This window comes from Phallusia mammillata, chromosome 1, assembly GCF_965637545.1.
Source record: "Phallusia mammillata chromosome 1, kaPhaMamm4.hap1.1, whole genome shotgun sequence".
NCBI lineage: Eukaryota > Metazoa > Chordata > Ascidiacea > Phlebobranchia > Ascidiidae > Phallusia > Phallusia mammillata.
This window is the reverse complement of record NC_137252.1, coordinates 8,292,262-8,313,298: the sequence shown is the minus strand read 5'-3', so window position 1 is coordinate 8,313,298 and position 21,037 is coordinate 8,292,262. Positions and strand designations below refer to the sequence as shown.

The following is a 21,037-nucleotide window of genomic DNA, read 5'->3' as shown; positions in this document are numbered from 1 at the left end:
TGTGATGTTTGTGATATTTCCATATCGCCAAAATTTGGCAACACTATACACGGACTTGAAGAGTAATTTGATTAAATTGAATAAAACTGTAGTCTTTAACCTTTTTACAAAGCGACCACATTTTCAAAGAAAATGAAATTAGCATTTACATTAGGTAATGCAGCTGAACTATTTTCATGTAAATTTGCCCACTTAATTTTCATGTAAACTTTCAATATTGGCATTTAGCGTGCATTATTACACTCAAATGTAAGAACCCAAAAGTTTTTTTTCAATCTGGCCAATTTAAATTCGCGTTAAAGTCCACAAGTTTGCAGAAATCAGTAAATTTATGTGTTTTTTACTATACCTGTAATAATTTGGAAACAAAATGACTTCATAGGCTGTATCGCGTAAAAATAGGTTGGTAAACTTGGGTTTCTTTGGTCGCAACTAATCGGTTTTTGATTAATTCATTACAATGATTAGATTGTAGCACGAAGTACAAGTTGTACTGCAAAACATGAGCAAAAGGTTGTAAACTCTTTTTTCGGCAATAAAATCAAACAGTAATAAACTAAATTTAGTAATTTATAGCGACCCTATAAAAAAGTTTAGGCGACCCCACTTGGGATCGGGACCCACAAGTTGGAGACCACTGAACTCAGAAACGGGAGAGGCGGGAAAAGAGCCAAACTAAAGGACGGAAGACGGGATAAATAATCCACTCTATCCCTATTGCCCGAAATGCATGTTTAGGGCTTTCTCAAAGAGCCGTTATTACGTTTTTTTTAAGTGCCCATGTAATTGCTTTCACCCAACTTACCCGTTCATTGGAGAAGCACAAATCAGTGTTTATAGAGATCAGACCAAAAGTTTTATTTGGACCCGCTTTTAATCCTTGCTTTGCACCTTTGCATTTTGAATTTTTTATTTAAACATGATTAAGAACCTATTAAACATTGTTTGTTTTTGCGCGTGCATTAATGCGTGATACCACCACTATAGGCTGGTGCTTTTGGAAGCGACGGCGCTCGTGACATCGCAACATCCGACGGAGCAAGTTCTTCTGGAGGAGGTGCGGGGTGGAAAGGAGACGGAGTGGCAAGTTACATCAGCATGACCGAGATGCAAAAAGTGGAGCTTCCTCTTCCATCTCGTACAGCAACAAATGATTTGGAAGCACAGCGTATTAAATGTTTTCTTCATACGAAAGAATAAAAACCGACTGCGAATTTAAATTTAAAGCGTCAAACGTGTCATTTCTGCTTAGCACGCAATCTTTCAAAATAAACGCAATAACTTAAATCGCGTCTGATTTATAAAACATTATCGTTTTGCCAACTCCAGACAAAAAGTCAGTAATTGATTGGCGGTCAGGCAACTATGGTCCATGCAAGTTAAATCCCACATAACTAAAATGATAATGAACCACAACCATTCTGTTGTGTAACACTACCGTTTGCCTGGTAAAAAGCGTATGTTTTCATGTCAAACGCGTAGCTTAAGTCTTTGCGTGACGTCATAATGATTCAAATGGTCCAGCCAAACTTGTTTCATCAAAACCGCCCAAAGTAAGCTTATTCGGTGCATCTCTAATTTACATCCCACTGAAATTGTTTTGACAAGTACCCGGAACTTTTAAATGAGTTTAATCGAGGTGGTTCGATCGCAAAACTTAACAATACAGGCTCAAGTCGTCAGCCATGCAATATACAGTAGTTTATATCAAAATCATCGTTGACAACGAAACTTGTGATTATAAAGAGAAGCAAGGAAAATATTAGGAATGCATGTTGTAATGAAAAATTTTTTGCTGTGACAGTAGTAGATTAACAGCAAAATTCACATTTGTGGCTATAATTATTTGCGACTTGTGGATTTTTTTCGATGCAACTAGCGAAAAGAAACAGTAAAAATGAACTTAACCTCAAACAATCAGTTAATACGGTCTACGAAAGTAATCAAACTGTTCCATAATGCTGTACAACGTTACGTATTTACAGGTAAAAAGTCGAAAACCAATCAGATAAGCATATGTACAACGACTAAGCGTCAGATTAAAACTGTCCTTGCAATGCCAAACATGAACCAGGTACCAATTCTTTTACTTGACTTACGAAGATGACAACCGTCAGGTTAATGACGATTTTGGTTGGGTTAGGGTCATTGAAACTTTTTACGATGTCCAATCCCTTGCGTATAACATTTCCTACCAAGCGAACCAGCTTTGAAGCTGTGGCTGCGGCAGGTGGATAGTACACTATTAAGCCGACCGCTGCAACACCGATAATCACACCACTGATGATCCACATCGTCTGTAACAGCAGGTGCAGCATTAAAACCTCATTAGGTAAAAAATTGTGATTAATAAACGTCAGGTCATCAATCATTTTCACTTTGCAATGCCATTCCAACAAAATGCGACCCACAATAGCGCTTATTACAAAAGCGCGAGAAATACCGGAATATGTTGTGTAAACTTGAAGTCAAAATGACAGACAGCCCATATATGCTGTGTAGCTCATTTGTCAAACTCCTATGTTTTGATGAAGCATCATGACAATCATTCAATTTCGTCTTAGTTTAGTACCTTTCTAAAAGCTACAACTTTATGAAATATTGTAGCAAAATAGGGTCACATCACAACAAAATATAAGTCGAATGATAATAATGAATCATGATCATTAAAAACCTGTTTTTTTAAGTTTTATTGTTTAGAACAGTGGTTCTCAACCTTTAAATTTGCGGACCGATAAACTTTCTAAACAAATTTTGCGGACCTGCTGTCTGTTTGATATCATACGTGTTAAACGCGGTTCTTTGAGGTATAAAATAAATAAATTAAGACATAAAATTGTAATTTATTTGGCGGACCGGCAGAAAAGTTGACGCGGACCGGCGGTTGAGAACCACTGGTTTAGAATATTATCCACAAATTCTCAAACTTTATCCGACAACGAGGAAATAGCACCTTTTGGTTTGCACTGCTGTTATCGTTGTAGGCCATGAACCTGTCGTCGAGAAGTTCCTTAAGATCATCAATGGCCGCTTCGATGAATCGACGCTCCACGTAATGACTTTTAATGGCGGTCCTAAAATTTTCCAGAGTGTTTTGCTTCAGTTCGTTGTGTCGCTTAGTTCTTGTCGCCTCAGTTTCAAATTCACCCCATTTCTGAAGAATTAAACAGATTTAATCGGTGTTTATATGAGGTAAATGCAACAAACCTTATGCTTCCGCATTTGAGCATATAAGTACTATGGGTATACATTGATCGAGATTACAATATTATTTTAATTACAAACGCTTACTGGAACTCAAATAACCCAGCATTTCCAAGGTTCGCAATGCTACAATGTGTTAAAACTGTAATAACATAAGGTACCAGCTAGGCGGCATCTTGTTGTGTTTATTACCCTAAACAAATCCATCAATTGCTTATAGAAACAAATTTAATACGCGGTTTCATCAAACTTTCATAAGTTTTGTAACCCATAAGTTTTTTTTCTGCCATGCAGTGCTCATATTGGAAAGCTTCTTTTTCTAACCTTTAGCAGGTCAAGTTGATATTTCTCGAAGCAGCTGTTCGCTTCTTTCTTGATGAACAACTCTTTTATGTGCTGTAAAATAAAAAATAGCAAGTATGGGATTATCTACACGACCATCAGTTGTAACCTTACATGTCATTGTGCTCATGAATGCCTAGAAAGTGGATTCTGATTTGGTCAACTATAAAAGTTTGTCATCACTAAGTTTTAAAAACGAGTCTAAAATGTATGTACGACTGCACAAAAACAGTTGCTAAAAAAATGCGAATATTTTCATTGCAAAGATAAATAAATAATAATAGATAAATAGATCATTTTAACAATATTTTATCGACATATTGATTTACAGATGTAGTCACTTCAATTATCGAAGCCCTAAGGCTTTATTAATTAAAGATTTAAAACTGACGTTTCCCAAAGTATCAACGACAAGTTTGTCTCCGCTTTTAAGTTGTTCGGCGATCTTTGTAAGTTGAGGTTTCAAATCAGAAACGTAAAAGGCTTCACCACCGACCACTGCTGGTTGCACGATTTCATGAAACAACTTTCTGGTGAAAATTTGCAAGCTGTCTCGAAATAGCTCGTCACCGATATCTGCATACGACGTTCAAATAAAATTACCCCACTATTGTTTCGTTCTAAGCTTCACACAGTCATGTTTAAAAAATGATTTTTGGCAAACTACAGTTAACTTCTGGCTATCGAAACACATTAATTAACGTTAAAAAGATACAACACAGCTATGCACTCTGAAATGTAAATCGGTTCCATTTCCTTTCTTACTGGACGCCTAGTGTTTAATTCAGTTGACCATGCTCTTAGTATATAATTAGCATGTGTTTTTGGATTAAGCATTTCGCATTCTTGTACCATTATTTATTTTATATGCATTTCGCTCATCACACACAAATAGAATAGGTAGGCTACTGTATTGCTTCTATAGGTTTTGTATTGTCTTTTTTCTTGAGATATATGGTACGCAAACACTGTATACTAGAACTACAAGGGGCATGCCAGCAAAAAAATGTCCAAAAGTTATAGGTACAACTAACCTACCTCTCATATGGGTAACTGTGATTCTCTTGGTCCTAACTTGGTAATTCGGCTGAGGCATCATAAAAACCAACACTGAACTAAATGTTTCCTCAATCTCCTTAAAAAACATTGCAGTTTGACCCTGCTGCCTTTCCCCCTTCGTCTTCATGTATTTCTTGTAAGCCTTTCCACCCTCCCAGTTATAACCGAACTCATCATCTGCATCACGAACCACGATGATGAGGGTCTATAGAATATAAGCTAAAACACTAAAGAAATTTCAAAATCTATTTTATTGACCAAACCCAAATTCTTAACAACAACATCAGTACAGATACGATAAATATTTTGCTCTGACTCACTCGTAGGTTACAAAACTGAAATAGACCCACCTGAAATTTGGCATTTTTTACGTCAATCAGTTTTCTCATTTGCTCCAAAAACACCTAAAAAAATACACTAAGTTGTTACCAACATTCGCTATTTTGAAGTCCAAACATCCGCTCATGTTTTTGGACTCTACGACGAAATACTGGCAACGTTTCAAAGTTCATATTTTCATTATTGGTAATGAAAAGCACCCTTCTCCACCAAAATAAAAATAGTTTTTCGGCTTTTTATACGCTGCAAGATTAAAGAGGATAACCACTCATGTACACATTAGAAACAACGAAGCACACATTGATTTCCCCACAAGTAACTGTTGAGATACAAATGTTTGCACAGCATTACCTAACTTTGCCAACTTATGACGGTTAACTGCAAACTATTAGTACCTGGGTGGCAAAGTGGTAATTTAAAATGGGAGAAGTTATTTTCGATTCATTGTTTGTGTAATTAGATTTGAAAAAGCAGACAAAAAGTTTAGCAAAAAATATACGTTTTGTCAATTGAAGAATCCACGTTCTTTTAGTTTCATTTTCATTTTGTCTTCATGTCCCAATTTTAAAGTTCATTGTACTTTTTACCTGAATTTTGTCCATGTTCTCTGAAGTAAATTTTTCTTTCACGTTGTAAATGAGAACCTGGCTGAAAACCGCAGACAAAGCGAAAACCGTGATGTCCTGATCGTGGGATTCAGTGGGATTTGATGGACCTTCAGCATCCCATAACGACAATACCATGTCCTAAAATAGATTTTCATTCCTAAAATTACCAACTACACAACATACGTGTCACCTCGTTAAATCGAACAACAAACTTTTTTTCTCACGCAACTGTGCTGCGAAATATTATAATCGAGAACGCGTCTGATAACCTTCAAATTAGCTATAACTTTTATCAAGAAAATGCTTTTATATGCTGCCATTATCATCATAACATATTTTTAGAGCTTAAATTAGATTCTACCTGATTATGTGGGTGTTTGAGATACTCGTTAAACATGTCGATTCCTTTCGTTTTTGACTCCACCGACGTTTCCAGGGGAAAAACTGTCGGCAGTTCAGTTTCATCTTCAAAAAAAGAATTTCCTTTCAAAAACACAAAACGATTGCGTAGCATAAGATACTGACAGCATTTTTTTAATTACAAAAAATCGACTTTTTCAAAGTAACAAAAAAAAAATTAGGCTTTATATCAACCGACTAAGGGTTGCTTTCGATCGAATACTGCTGTAACAATATGCCGAAATGTACCCACATTTTTAGTACCTATTAGGCCTACATGACTTCTAGAAAAAAGTCTAGAAAAAAGGTGTCAAAACAAAGAAAGATGGTTTCATCAAGCTAAGCTAACTGTATAATCAGCAAGTGTAGCTACAGTTTTGTTAGGAGTATCGAGCTGAAAAGCCAGTTTGCCAAAGGTCGATGTAAACACGCTGAGTAAACAAGGTTAAATTTGTAGCTTGAGTTACCTTTTGAATCGCACCAAGCAAAATATTTTGCAGAAATGACTTTCCAATCCCGAATTGCCCAATGCTTGTTATGATTGCCAAAGGTTTTTCGACATGATTTTTAGCACCATCTGGTATTTGATCCGCTAAAATCGTCCATTTCTTATTTCTTACATCAAGCACTTTGATTAGTTTTGCCATTATCTATGCTAGCAATTACCGAGGCTTGTTACAAGTTAGTACAACACTGTTTCAAAACTACAATCCAGGTTGTTTGTTAATCATAAGATAAGAAACAAGTCCAGGGTATTTGAACACATCCCAAAATAAGAAATTGGCAATTTGGAATATTTTTTACTAACTATTTAACACTGACACTTTTGTTACCTTGCAAAACAGTAATTAAACACCTGAGAAATGCCACAGGACTAGAGCTGAAACCCTTTTTACTTGCGGTTTCTCCAGATACAAAAACATGGAAAAACTACCAACAAGGAATGTTACTGCCTATCGCTAATTTATTATGATACAAATTTCATAAAGTAAGAATTCATCTCATCGCAGATTTTTAGGGAATTCATCAAGTCTCGTTGTAAAGCTGTATCTTGTTATACATGCGAGCCTTCACTCTACAAGCTTTATTCGCTTGCTGCGTATTGGCCTCGGATACTGGTAAAGCAAACCTCTTGTTACTTTCAATTATGTAACTATAAACGTATCACTGGTCATCCACCTGTAAGGATTCGCTGACAAGATGACCTCAAAGTCCTTTTCTGTCTCGCACTCGTATTTTTTTAAATTTACCAATTGTTTCGTTGCTTTTAAGTGCACAAAAAAACTGAGCAAAGCTGTGTCTCCTATTGGCATCGTATGTAATAGTTCCGCTTTGTCTGCCATCCGTAGGCGGAACTTTAGTTTTGTTTGCATTCGTGATAAAAGACCAATAAAACAACAAAACAGAAAAACAAAGAAAACTGAAAATTGCAATCCAGTGTTTATAGAGATCAGTGAGTTAGACCAGACTCATTAATACAATTACATTTGCCTGCATTCGACAATACACGGTCCTAGGTGAGGCATAAAACCAAAGCACATGAGCTATTCGATCCGTAACTGAGTTTATTTCTCCTTTCTCGAGCGCCTAATGAGGAGCAAAGTTGTGTTTCTTTTTTATGTCTGCTTCTTTTCCTAATGCGCTGATGTGTTTGTGGGAGAGGCCACGGTTCTGAACGCCGACGAAACTAAAGATTCGCCTCCTGTGTTTGTCTGTTAGAACGGGAACTGCTAGCATTTGTAGCCTTGTGACAGTGCAAGCAAAAACTGTTGCTTGATTAACCTGTTTTAAGGAGACAACACGTACGTTTTGACAGGAATAGTTTGTTTAAACACTGAGTTCACAAAAGCGGGACAAGTTGATAGCGCAACGCTGTACATTTCTGAAACTTATAGTGTAGTGTAAAATATAGCTAATAGTGTAAAATAGATGAATCTGCTTTGCAAACTCATTGAGCCGAAGTTGAGTTGAACATTACCTTCCGAGTGAAGTAGGGAGGCATTCAATTGATTTGATTTGCATAGATCAATGGAACAGCACTGTACTGGCTTATGGTAAGGCTACAGTTTTAGTTACAAGGTTAAATCCGTTTTTTTTTTACTAACAATACTCAAATGTCAATAAAAATATACTCAAATGTGATCAACATAAGCGTGAAGACTATCTTTATTTATTCACTATGATGCCCTTTTTTAGGCGACCTCGCAGTTGACATGAACAAGTTTAAATAAAACTGTTTTTCTCAAACAGCTTCAGGAAAACCGGTTTGACTTCACTTGAAAATGGGAAAACTGACAAAAGTATTGACATTTGTGGATGACAGTTGGGAAGTGTTGCCTGATCAAATCCCCCAAGCTGATGTTGAACACGCCAAAAAACCTTTATCAATCATAACCAGCATTGGATCATTCGGAATTGGAAAGTCATTTCTTTACAATGTTTTGCTTGGTGCCATTGAAAAGGTAAATCAAACCGAAACTACCCTGAACGTTGTAACTGGTGAATGTGTTATTCAATGCATTTTGTAATCTGTTTTTAAACTGAATCATTAGCGCATTGGACGTGCCTTATAAGTAAATATTCCAAGGTGCTATACATGTGAACAGGATGTAGTATAACACGAAACAACATTGCCAGAATATTATGCTGTTCCAAATCTATTTTTACTGATTGGATATTTTTACTGCAAAGACAAACTCAAACACAAACACAACTTTTGCTCACGAAAATATGCGGAACTTTGCATGCAAAATATTAATCACTTTGTCGTGCTTTGCAGGGCGAGTCGTTTTTCGAAGACGAAACGGAGTTAATAGAAGTGTTCCCATTGGAAACTTCGGTGCGAGCAGAAACGCAAGGAATCGACATGTTCAATGGTTTTCTACCCACCCCACGTGCGGACAAGGTAAACATTTACATATTTTACAAAAGTATCAGGCTTTTAACAATCTGACATTTAAAAGTCCACCACAAGGCTTTAATGGCCGGGCGAAGCACAGTCGTATAGCCCACAACCCAACACGCATTTCTTATAGGACTTTCTTAATGTTTGTGTCGTTATGTTTAGTTTATCTAACATCAGTATTGCGGCTTTTTATACCGTACAAGACTTTACTTAATCCTGTCTGTAATATTTACCGTCAAAAGGTAAATTAGTTGTTGTTTATTCCAATTTTTCAGGACTTGGTTTTGTCATTATGGGATACTGAAGGTTTGTCGAATCCCAATCAACCCCGTCATCATGACATCAGCATTTTTAGGTTGTCAGCATATTTCAGTCAAGTGCTCATTTACAACGTTAAAGAAAGGATTAGCTCAGAAAGCATGGACAAAATTCAGGTAAAAACCTGCTATGAGAGTGACTCTTTTGTTAATTGTGCACATTATAATACAAAATGTAACACTGCCTTGCTTACAAAAAAAAACTATTGGATTAAACTGTGTTGATCTTATATTCGTTACTGCCCAATGAATGTGCAATAACTTTTGTGATATATGTTGCAGGTGTTTTTGGAGGAAATAAGAACAGGTGGCAATACACAGACAAATACATTTCAGGTAAGGCTGAGCCGCTGAGCTAATACGTTTACCTATTAATTGAACAACCCATTTTGAAGTGATTATTTCGTTTTTCGTTTTTCGTTTTCCTTTTTTTGAATCGCACTATTCCTAGAAACACATCTCGCATCTCGCAGTGGTAATAGTACCACCCAAAATGGGTGCTTTTTTAAAAGAAAGTTTAAACTAGATTAAGTTTGCACATTTCCAGAATATGCCGTTTAGGCGCTGATTTTTGTGTTTCACCCTATAGCATTTACCCCATTTGTCCTTAAAAGTTTGAAATCACTTGCGTGGTTAACTTATTTTCAAAAGACTCGAAAATGCATTTTGACGTTTCTTTGGAGCAGGGGTGGGCAACCTGTGGCTCGTGGGCCAAATGCGGCCCTTGAATAAAGGTCGTGCGGCCCGTAGAGGCGTTCGAATTTGAAATGTACTGACAAACGAGTCCAACTATTATATATTTTTGAGCAGATTAATGCGCCAGATGCTATATTTCTTCGACCAGGTAATATGTGGCTGGAATCAAATCCAAATTTAACTTTTAGCTAAGCATATTTGGTAAGTAACGAAGTAAAATCACCTTGTGTTGTACCCAGGTGCGGCCCGCGATCCAATTTTGGCTATTGTATTTGGCCCCACAGTAATTAAGGTTGCCCACCCCTGCTTTAGAGTCTAAAGACCAGACCTGGGCATTTTACGGCCCGCGGGCCACATCCGGCCCGTTGGCTGTCCCTGTCCGACCCGCGTGAGGTTTAAGTAAATTTAAACATCAATCCAATATAGGCCTATTTATGCTAAGCATGAAATACGTCAATTTTGCTGTTATTTTTAAAAAGCCATTTGTTATATATATTATTACGTAGTGATGCACATGTGTAGGCATACAGCTACGTGTGATGCTGGTCAAAATGGTTATAAAACAAGTTGTTCAACTCATTGTTACGCGATGAAGCCTATAATGCTCTTTTGTGTCAAAATAATACAGCGGGGATGGGAAAAACACATAAATCTGATTTTTACAAACCGGAAAGCTGAAACGCGAATTTAAACAACCTAATTGAATTAAAACTTAACTAGAGTTTTAACATTTCAGTGTAATATTGCAAGCTAAATTGTTATTTTTCACGTGAATTTGCCCGCTTATTTTTTATGCAAACCATAAATATATGCAGTATAACGCTCAAATATAGTATAAAGTTTAACCAAGATATCGTTGGTTTGGCCCTCGGACATAAGTCAGGTTTCTTATGTGGCCCCTTTTAAAAATTAATTGCCCACCCCTGCTTTAGACCCTCATCATCGTGGTACGTGATGCAAACCAGCAGTTTGGTTATTGCTGGGAGGGAGGAGAGGCTTACCTAAATCACATAAAATCGCAAGGAAAACCTGGAAAACAAACCGATGTTTTCTTCCGAGAGCTTAACGACAAATTTAGATCAGTTTTGGTTTTTATGATGCCGCCCCCGAATCAAAAAGTAAAAAGCAAAAGAACAAAGATCACTTTCATGAGAGGTAAATGATGATGATGTCTGATACATATACCAAAGGAAACAACAGTTCAATGTTGCTTAACGTAAAATACTGTTTTTTTTTTCATTTTCATTTATTTTGGAGTTAAAACATTGGAACCTCAGTAGCTAATTAAATGGAATTATGCTGTATTGTGAATAATGTTCAAAAATATGTTTGCAGACATCGAGGACCAACTATTTCGGGAAAGCTTGCGCATTTTTACACAAAAGTTGCTTCACGAAATTGTGCAACCAGGAATCGTCGATGGTGAAGTTTTTCGAGTTTGCGATCTGAAACCTCAACTCAAAATGTTCGCAAAAAAGTTTCAATACAGAGAACAACCAACAAGCTTTACTTTGGCAAACGTAAGCATGAATGGTTTCCATTCTGTGTTCCTTTAGACTTGTTAAAAACAAATTCGCTATACAGTAACAGTAAACGCTTTGAAACAAATATTTTTCAGGCCATCAAAGAGTAGCACATGGCCAAGGAAGCAAACTCCTGCTTTCAATCTTATCAACGTAAACTGCTCGAGGTTGGTACCGACCAGATTAGTAAACAGGCTTGAAATTGGAGCCCAAACCCGGCCCGAATTCGTGTTTAGGCCCGAAAGTTTGATTGACAGGTCTATACATTGAAGCCTCAGAAAAGACAACAAACACAATTGTCAATAATAGATAATTGGTCTTGAACAAGGCGTTTTAGGGCTGTTTAAATTTAGGTCAGGTCTAGCAACTAGCTACTTAGGCTAATTAAATTTATTCTAAGTAATATTGACACCGAGTGTAAAGTCTGTCCCGAATCTGGCCCGTTTTTTAGGAAACCTAAGTTCGTACCGGGCCCGACTTCCAACTCTGGTACAGACAATACGACAGTATACTACGTATGATTCCAAGCCTTTAGTATCGCTACTTCAAATTTGAAGACTGAAAGTGCAAAAGTTTAAAGAAAGTTTGAAAATGAAAAAAGTTTAAAAGTACTTAAATGTAAAATAGATTTATTTGTTCCTGATTTACACCATGGCTCATTTCCTTCGTTATTTCACGAAAGTTCAGGCCTTGGTAAAACCTCACGTATAGGCACCAGGTTTTTATTGGTTTCAGCGGGGTCCTAGACCCAATTTTCCCGCCCAAGAGTGACACCTTATAACTAAACATTTAACCAACAATGTTTGACAGGCTCGGGGCTGGTTTCAAACAGAGACGACCAGGACCAAACGGCACATGGAATTAAAGCATAAAGCTTTGGACAACTTAAGGGCTTCCACGGAGGGCCATTACATGGAGGTTCGATTTGTCAACGCTGCAATCGCTGAGCTGGATAGGCGCCTCGACGAAAGATATAAGGTTTACAACAACAAGGCAAAGAAAACTCAAAAGGTGAGTTATATCTTTAACTGACGGTTAGGTGTGGTTTGGTGGGTCGAATGACCCATAGCAACTGGCTTGACATTTTACTTAGCTAAACGTCAGCAAACGAAAAAGTGTAAAAATACTATAACTTGTTTCGTAGTAGAAACATTTTTTTATTGTCGTTTTGGGGCTTTGGTTGTGCTTTTAATCATTAAATCTTAATTTTTATGCTTCGTGTAGGCCTAATACTGTTTCTTATTGACTACTATGCTGAAAGTTAAATATATGGTATGTTAAACATAAAACGTTTTTTCTTACACTTTTTGTAGATAATGTGGATAGCCGTGGGAATGATTGGAGCGTACGCTCTCTATTGGTACCGATTATTATGAATCTTGTTCCTTTGCACGAAGCCATTTTCGTGTTTTGTTACTCTTCAAGGGGGAAAAGTTTTGCCTGTTGTTTTTACTAATCACAGCAAAGACGTTAGCTATGTGGTGTAACAACTCGTTTGTATGATTTCATTTCAACAATGTTTTGCTCATGTATAGTACATGTTGTTTGTACTTTTGTTGTTGATGTAAAATACATCCTAACAGTCAAAAGGATTTGCATTGTCCCATTCTTAAAAAAAAACGGTTTTAATCGTTATGGGTTAATTTGTTTCCAACGACAAAATATTTGACGTTTTTTCGTGAATAAAAATCTTTACAAACTAGATTTAAAGGCCTACAGTGAACACAATTTAATACTATCCGGAAAAATCGATACTATTGGGTCAATGTTTGTAACTGTGATTCGATCATTTAATTAACTGTATCTCATTTGAACATATTCATTATCACGTTTTATCAACTTGCGATTTGTAAGGTTTGGCTTGTACAACTACAAGACGGAGTACGAGCTGGCAAAATTACAGGCACGTAAATAAAAGCGTTGATTAAAACAAAAAGCAAAAAGTCGCCATCGTCACAAAACGTACAAATAGGTAATATCTTATCTTGATGACCTCCTCTTGTCACGTGATGAATCGTCATATTCGTCATAAGCGTCACGTGATCTGTTAACAGCACCGTCGTTAGTGTATTGCCCGTACGGTTTAGCTTTTCGTTTTGAGGGTTTTTGGATGGAAACTTCCTGTGAGTCTGATGATTTGCCGAACACGGAGTAAAATCCTTTCTTTCTGCCAAGCGAGAAAAGTTTTTTTCCACTTTTTTCTTCAGGCGGACTTGCCTCGTATTCTTTGCACAGCTTGATGCAGCGGTAAACAAGGAAGGCAACCAGTAGAGTTAGAACGATTCCACCCACAAAACACATCGCAATGTAAACCACAATGGGGCCGCAACAAGGGTGCCCTGTTATGCAAAATGTATTAGAATATATACATTTAAAAACATTAAAGTACAATCACCCACCTGTGAATGAAATTGTTACCGAGCCACGTCCTTTGTGAAGCGTCGAATCTCTGGCGGTTTCCCCGGCATTAAAAGAACCCCCTCCCCCACCCCACCCATTTGGGGGTCCACCTCCACCACCAGAATAACCCCCGCCACCTCCAGCCCCTCCGTCAGCGCTACCTGACCCCCCTCCTCCAAATCCTCCATTGTTTTCGAGCACTCCACCATCGGGTGAAGAAAACATTAAATAACCTCCAACGCCGGACGCGGTGCTTCCAAAACCTTTATTGCTGTACGAGATACTTGGAAGAGGAAACTCCACTTTCTGCATCTCGGTCACGCTGATGTAACTTGCCGCTCCGTCTCCTTTCCAACCTGCTCCTCCTCCAGAAGAACTTGCTCCGTCGGATGTTGCGATGCCACGAGCACCGCCGCTTCCATTTGCCCCACCTACACCCTGGGGTCCGCTTTCAAGGGTCCTCGACCCCGATTTACCTTCAGTTGTGAAACCGGCATCAGCAAAATTTATGGAGGATTGTGGCGGATCGCCAGCTCCTGAGCTTCCTCCGCCGGTGACGAGCATCAGAAAATTGTCGGCACTGCGCGACACAAAAGTGCCTCCCGATCCTCCTGGACCACGTGATCGTCCAATAGCAGGATCGTAATCGCTTTGCTGACCTTGGGTATGTCCGAATTGTGTTATTCGAAATCACAAAATCGTGATGTTTAAGTCAACTACAAATCAATAAGACAGAAAAGAAACAATACGAAAACTTACCAACTAAAATCCGAAATTTTTCCCCTTTTATTATCCGAAAATCAGCCGTTACAACTGCGCCTTGGCCATAATTTCCACTGACTAGTTCCAAACCAGAAGGAGCACGAGCTAGACAAAAAAAATCAAAGAACGCAGGTTTTTTCGAGTTTGCCTCAGTTTACATTAGTAAAGAATTTACGATATTAGCGCTGATGAAAGACAGAATTGCAACATTATTTCACCTGTCATAAGATACAACCCTGAAGCCGGTGCCGTCCATTCTTGCACCCCATTTTCGATTGTCACGTCTCCCTCTAGGCTAGACCCTTTGTAAGCTGCATCGCATTGCGCCTGAAACAGAATAGGCTAATTGTGAGGTTAACGTGGTGGTTGTATTATAAATAACTGACTATAAAATGTGGATCTAAGTTTCTTGTTTGGCCTTTTTTAATTTGTCTGTACCGATGCAAAACATAAAAAGGTAACACAAACTTTTCACACTATACTAGTTGTTGTATTTCTTTGTATTGTTCGCTCGAAGAGTAAAATAGAATGATTAACGAATAAATGAAACAAGCATTTATAGCTTGGATAATTGGCAATTTACATAGCACACACGAATAGTAATCACCACAAGCAAAATAGTAATGAATGCGGTACAATTAACGAATCACGTGACTGTGGAATGCGCGTGCGCGATTACTGCCTTAAGGACAGTACATGAAGCGGAACCACAACACCTCCCCTTCGAAGATCAGAATCCCCCCTCAGATTAGAAGTGAAATCGCTCGGGAGGTTTACGCGACCTCTTAGTTCGTCGTGGATTGTCGGGGCCGAATGAAGGAGAGCTACGATTCAGTGGCATGTCTGAATCTGCACTAGCAGTAGGAGCCTGCGGAATACTTTCTTCCGCTCCCGGTTCCAAATCCTCGTCGGACGCGTATCGAGCGCGTAGTTGGTCGATATGACGTCTCCAAATTGGACCACGTGGAAGAACTTTAACATGAAAGGTACGACTGCCACACCGTTTAATAATGGTGGCAGGAACCCAGCGAGCATCCTCGGTACGTCTTGGACCAAGATACAAAGCGTAACATGGGTCTCCAATGTTGAAAGAAGTGATGTTCACTGGTTTTCGTGTTGCTTGCACTTGCTTATGTTGCATCAGGTGTGCTGGCGAAGGCAGCAGAGTATCTATTTTCGCCCGAATTTGTCTGCCGTTAAGTAGTTCACTTGGGGAAAATCCACTGGCGTTTGGAATACGCCTGTATTGCAGTAGAAACTCTTGCAACGCCTCTTTAGGAGGTTTAGAAGACTTCTTAAGTGCCTTTTTGAAAGTTTGCACTAATCGTTCTGCAGCGCCATTTGTAGCAGGAAAGTACGGAGCTCCGGTCAGTTGAACGATGCCCCTTTGTTTACAGAAGTCTTGAAATTCGGCAGACATAAAAGCTTGCGCATTATCGGAAACAATAGTATGAGGGTAACCGAAATGGGCAAAATCTTGTTCCAACAACTCCATAGTTGTTCTCGATGACATAGATTGCGTTTGGTGTATACACAGGTATTTTGAGTGAGCATCTATCATCACAAGCCAGTTACTTCCCAGAAAGTTAACTGCGTGATCGATGTGTAAGCGACTCCATGGCTTTTCCGGCATCATCCACGGATGTACAGGTGCCTTTGGCGGAGCGTTTTGATGTTCAGCACAAGTCTGGCACTTGTGGCAAAGAACAGTAATGTCGTCATCGATATTTGGCCAATAGAATGCAGTTCTTGCCAGTTGCTTCATTCGTTGAATCCCAAAATGTCCTTGATGAAGGATCTGGAGAACAGCAGAACGAAGGGATTCCGGTTTAACCAACCGTGAACCATACAGTAGACACCCATAACTGGTGCTCAACGAATCCATAACCTTGCGAAACTTTGCAACTGGATCGTTGTATGCAATAGTAGATGGCCAACCTTCTCTCGTAAAACGCATGACTTTGGATAAGGTTGGATCTTTTCCACTTTCCTTTCGTAGTAACGCCGAATCGGTGGGTTGCACTTGTAAACTAAGACTGGTAATTGCACAAACAGTGTCGGTGTCATGTGCACTTTCCTCCCTGTCGAAGTCAGCATCCTCACCAACTGGTTTGCAAGCATGTTGTAATGGCGCGTCTGCTTGGTTGCTGACGTCAGATAATACGTTTACTCTATTGTCTGTACGACAAAGTAACTTGTCCAACGATATGCGCAACGCCTCGATTCCACATCGACCAAGTAAATTTAAATGCGGCATTTCGGTGACAAACATTGTAAGACTACATGTGGTTGTCATATGTTTGACTTTTGCTTCGAATGCGCCCAGTATCGGCACCAGATGTTCCGTTGCAGAGTTGAAACGCTGATTGGTTTCCTTCAAACTCGGTTTCCCAATTTTCTTCCAGAAATTTACAGAAATAAAATTTCCGCTTGTTGCTGTGTCAATCTCTAACAGACAAGCTTTACCGTTTATGTTGACGGTTACCTCGAGTTTTGGACTAATATCTGCTTCTGGCTTCATCGAAAGTAGCGAATTTACATGTTGAACTGGCAAAACAGACGCTTGTTTCTTTCTGCAAACAATTTCCAAATGGCTTATACGTTTACAGAATTTGCAAGTGGCTCTTTTATAACGGCAATCGGGTGCCAGGTGATCAGGTTTTCCACATCGGTAACAAGTTGTATTCTTTCTAAACTTGTCAATTGTAGGTGTGGACGTATTGAAACCTTTCTTTGCATCCCGTACCTTGTGTACCGATCCGCGAGTTCCATACACGGTTTCCTTTACAACCTTTGCAGCGTCTTCGGTTTGCATTGCAACTTCAATAGCACGTGTAAATGTCAACTCATCGGCGTTGATTTTGAAGATTGCCTTTAGCACTGCTTCGTTACCTATAGAGCAAATGAACCTTGTACGCAACGCTTCGTCCAGCGGGTCTTTAATTGAAGGAAAATTCGCACGTGCCTGCGTCGTGACGAATGCGTGCAGCTAACTCTTGCACTGTTTCCCCGGGCTTGCGTTGCATGTTGCTCCAAAACTTAAAGCGTTCCCGTATAACAAATCTTTTTGGATCGAACTGTTCCTTCATGAAACCTTCAATTTCTTTGATTGAAAGATCGTTCACAGTCTTGACTGGAGAGCTTTGACCAGCCAGATTGGATAGAAGCTTGTACGTCACAGGGGTTTGATTGGTGAGAAAAACTTGAGCCATCCTCGTTTCTGGTACAGCATGTGCTTGTATAAACGTTGTAAACCTCGACCAGTAGTCGTCCCACAGCTCCGATGTTGAGTCGAATGAGGCAAAGCTTGGCGTAGCAACGGAAGGTGCAGCGTTTTGACTGAAACCGGCTTTCTCAACTAAGGCGAGAATTAGCTTCATTTGTTCATCGTGGCGTCTTTGCTGCTCTTGTAGTTGTTCTTGCATCAGCTTTGCAATTTTCTCCATCGTTGAAAAGAACTATCTTCGATACCAAACTGCGTATAACTCGTTCAGTTGGTAGATCCCGTCCTCGTCGCCAATTAACTCTGTTGTATTTCTTTGTATTGTTCGCTCGAAGAGTAAAATAGAATGATTAACGAATAAATGAAACAAGCATTTATAGCTTGGATAATTGGCAATTTACATAGCACACACGAATAGTAATCACCACAAGCAAAATAGTAATGAATGCGGTACAATTAACGAATCACGTGACTGTGGAATGCGCGTACGCGATTACTGCCTTAAGGACAGTACATGAAGCGGAACCACAACACTAGTAATTGTTTTGCAATCTTAGCTTTGCACAACTAAAGCAGTTTAAAACTTTGACTGTCAGTTGAGCACCTGGTTTGGAATATTATGATTAGCAATACACTTTAGCCTATACCACAAACACAATCGGGACCTATCAAAAAAAAATTAGCAATAGTTTTTTTTACAAAAATAGTGTTGTATACTGTGTTGTATTCTTTATACAAAAAATGTCTCATTTATAATACATTGGCACAATATTTTGTCTTTTTGTAGTCTTTGAACATTTTTTCTTCATTATTAGGCCTAGGCTAATCATAGATTTTGTAATTTAATAAAGTTTTTGAGCAGATGGGTATCATCATACATTTCCATTTTATTATAGATTTTTGAACAGATTTGGGCCACAAAAATACACTTTCAACCTTTATATCGGACTTTGAAACTTAGACTCACTTGTGTTGGACCAAATCTCCCACTCTGAGCACAGTCACTAAAATCCCATCTCATTTCCACAACAGCTTCAGTTGTGAGTTCACATAATACAGATTGCATGAGAGAACAACTTATCCAAATTCCAAGCAACATATTCCAGTCACTAGGCCTAGACTTAGCCAAGTTTGCACAAGACCGTTCACTGCTTAAAAATCAACCAACAGTCATAAAACCAGTAACCTTGTAATTTGTTAATTGCTTTTCAATGTTGTTTTAGATGAATAATTCAAACCTATCTTGAATTACAACTGCTGCCTGAACTTACTTGTTCACTCTGTCGCTGCTACTGTCTTACCAAAGGCAGAAATTGCTGTTAGGAAGCGCCTTTGTAATTGAAATGCCTGTTAAATGCCCAGAGGCGTTCGTACTTGCGAGACTTTATTTGATAGGCAGCAATTTGACGTAATGTTGGTGATATATTAATAACTTTTAAAAGCTAAAAAATATTTAATTTACATAAAAAACTAAAATATCATTACGTAACGGTTATTATGGGAGAAACCTTTCTTTGTGCGCGAGACCACCTCAAGGGGAAGCATGTAAGGGGAAACCCCCTTTGGTCCAGCCTATTTTTATTTCGCCGCCGCTGTTGGGTAAACTTAGTGCACTGAAAATTAAAATAGGTAGTTCTGGCAAACGAGATTAAATCACGATGGGTACAGAACTGTATGCAAAAAGTGTAAATGTAAGCTTATCAGCAGCGGTGACTAGTCAAGAATTTTAAAGGAATCTCGATTAAATTGCTGTCCTAAATCCTTTCGTTCGTAAAGCCTCCAAACTACTGAAACTGACATCACTAGTCTCCAAATCCGTGTGCTTTTGGTTAGTTAGGCTATATAACGACTTTTAGATGACATAATTTTGTACAAATGTCTCAAATAGGCCGAAAAATCGACCTACGATATTGCTAAGGTTTTTCGGCAAATGTTTATGTCACAATCGTTCATACGAGGCTACAGCGGGTACATTTGTGCCGTAATAACTACATAAGAAGTAAGACAAAAAGTACTGATAAGCTTGGTAGGTGCTTTACGGATTTGCACAGTTATGTGTTTGAAGCAAACAGTCATAGATTCGCACTTTAAAGTTCAGTTTTAATCAGTTACTGAACTTCGAAAACACAGATTCACATTCACAGGCGTGAAATTACGTCACAGCGTGGGCGATGTGATGTCACAATGCTATTTGTTCGCAGGTGCACTCACCCTGCTCAAAGAGGAGAAAAATTTTGTTTCTTTTTTATGTCTGCTCCTCCTAAGTGCAGCGAAGTGTGTTTGAGGGGAAGGCCCGAATTCTCAGCGTCGGTGAAACCATAGTTTCGTCCCTGGTGTTTTTCGTCGTGGTGAAACTTCTGCCATCTTTTATAACCTCGTGACAGTGTTTAAAGGGACAGATGTGTTTTTAACCTGTCTTATCATGATAAGGATGCCATTGGTTAACATGTTACCACGAAAACGCTCAATTTAATACTGAGTGCAAACAAAAGAGGAACTAGTTGGGCTGCTAGCCTAATGCTACCACAAGGCACTATCAGTCGTTATTCAATGTTGTTAAAGTTACAGACGGTTTATTGGTTAATTGTAAAGCCCTATTTCTTGTAAGAAACTTGTGTAAATATTCTGCTAGAAATCAGACTGACATTGAAGCCTGTACGATCGGTTTTAATGTTTAGTTTTGTGTACAAAGGTACCAGCAGCGTCTCTTACAGCAGCAAAACACACTTTCTATTTGTATTACATGTGGGCTTAGTTTTAAGAGCAGGTATTGCCATTTAGATTTAGTTATGTAAACTGATTTAGTTACGAATAAAGTGGATTCAAAATTGGTAACACTACAGGAATGGCATTGTATAGTGTAAAACGATACTTCATTCAGAAATCCAGCAGTGTGTATAATGAATACAGAGTTTAAGCACACGAAGCCGAAGTGTAGTGCCCTGAAAAAGTGGTTATTTGTGCAAACATATTCAAGTGGTTGATTATGTCTAGTCAGAAACCTGATGTGTATATCTTCAATGTTGCATTTCGCCAATTGATGTCACAGCTTGACAATCGTTGCCAACTTTGTTTACATCAGCAATCAGACTTGTTTCAGTTGACTGACTAAGATTTGTGTAACTTGTGACGAGGCAGCTTAGAGGAAGTAGGTTACAAGAACTTGGTAAGGTCCACCCTAGTTTGTAAGCTTTAACCGTCGAATTTAAATTTATAGGCTATCTGCATGATAAACGTAACCGTTACTGGGGAATTCTTGT

The 21,037-nt window shown here is 38.6% G+C and overlaps 3 protein-coding genes across 3 annotated transcripts; 1 reads left to right on the top strand and 2 right to left on the bottom strand.

Annotated features, from left to right (window-relative positions):
- Positions 1-1,907: 1,907 nt before the first annotated feature.
- On the bottom strand, positions 1,908-6,598 carry LOC145224428 (uncharacterized). Its single transcript, XM_080090952.1, has 8 exons — positions 6,419-6,598; positions 5,532-5,690; positions 4,956-5,009; positions 4,585-4,810; positions 3,938-4,122; positions 3,529-3,600; positions 2,954-3,154; positions 1,908-2,297 (listed from the first exon to the last, which is right to left on the bottom strand). The coding sequence occupies exons 1-8, from the start codon at positions 6,596-6,598 to the stop codon at positions 2,040-2,042; spliced, it is 1,335 nt and encodes a 444-aa protein (XP_079947078.1). The 3' UTR covers positions 1,908-2,039.
- A 1,268-nt stretch (positions 6,599-7,866) lies between these two features.
- LOC145233588 (atlastin-1-like) lies at positions 7,867-12,973 on the top strand. Its single transcript, XM_080098345.1, has 10 exons — positions 7,867-8,005; positions 8,202-8,413; positions 8,731-8,856; positions 9,132-9,290; positions 9,456-9,509; positions 10,802-11,024; positions 11,205-11,389; positions 11,488-11,559; positions 12,203-12,403; positions 12,706-12,973. The coding sequence occupies exons 2-8, from the start codon at positions 8,234-8,236 to the stop codon at positions 11,500-11,502; spliced, it is 942 nt and encodes a 313-aa protein (XP_079954471.1). The 5' UTR covers positions 7,867-8,005; positions 8,202-8,233; the 3' UTR covers positions 11,503-11,559; positions 12,203-12,403; positions 12,706-12,973.
- A 227-nt stretch (positions 12,974-13,200) lies between these two features.
- Positions 13,201-19,011, bottom strand: LOC145233577 (uncharacterized). Its single transcript, XM_080098336.1, has 5 exons — positions 18,745-19,011; positions 14,773-14,881; positions 14,552-14,659; positions 13,792-14,451; positions 13,201-13,731 (listed from the first exon to the last, which is right to left on the bottom strand). Exons 1-5 carry the CDS (start codon positions 18,874-18,876, stop codon positions 13,373-13,375), a joined length of 1,368 nt encoding a protein of 455 aa, XP_079954462.1. The 5' UTR covers positions 18,877-19,011; the 3' UTR covers positions 13,201-13,372.
- Between the last annotated feature and the right edge of the window lie 2,026 nt (positions 19,012-21,037).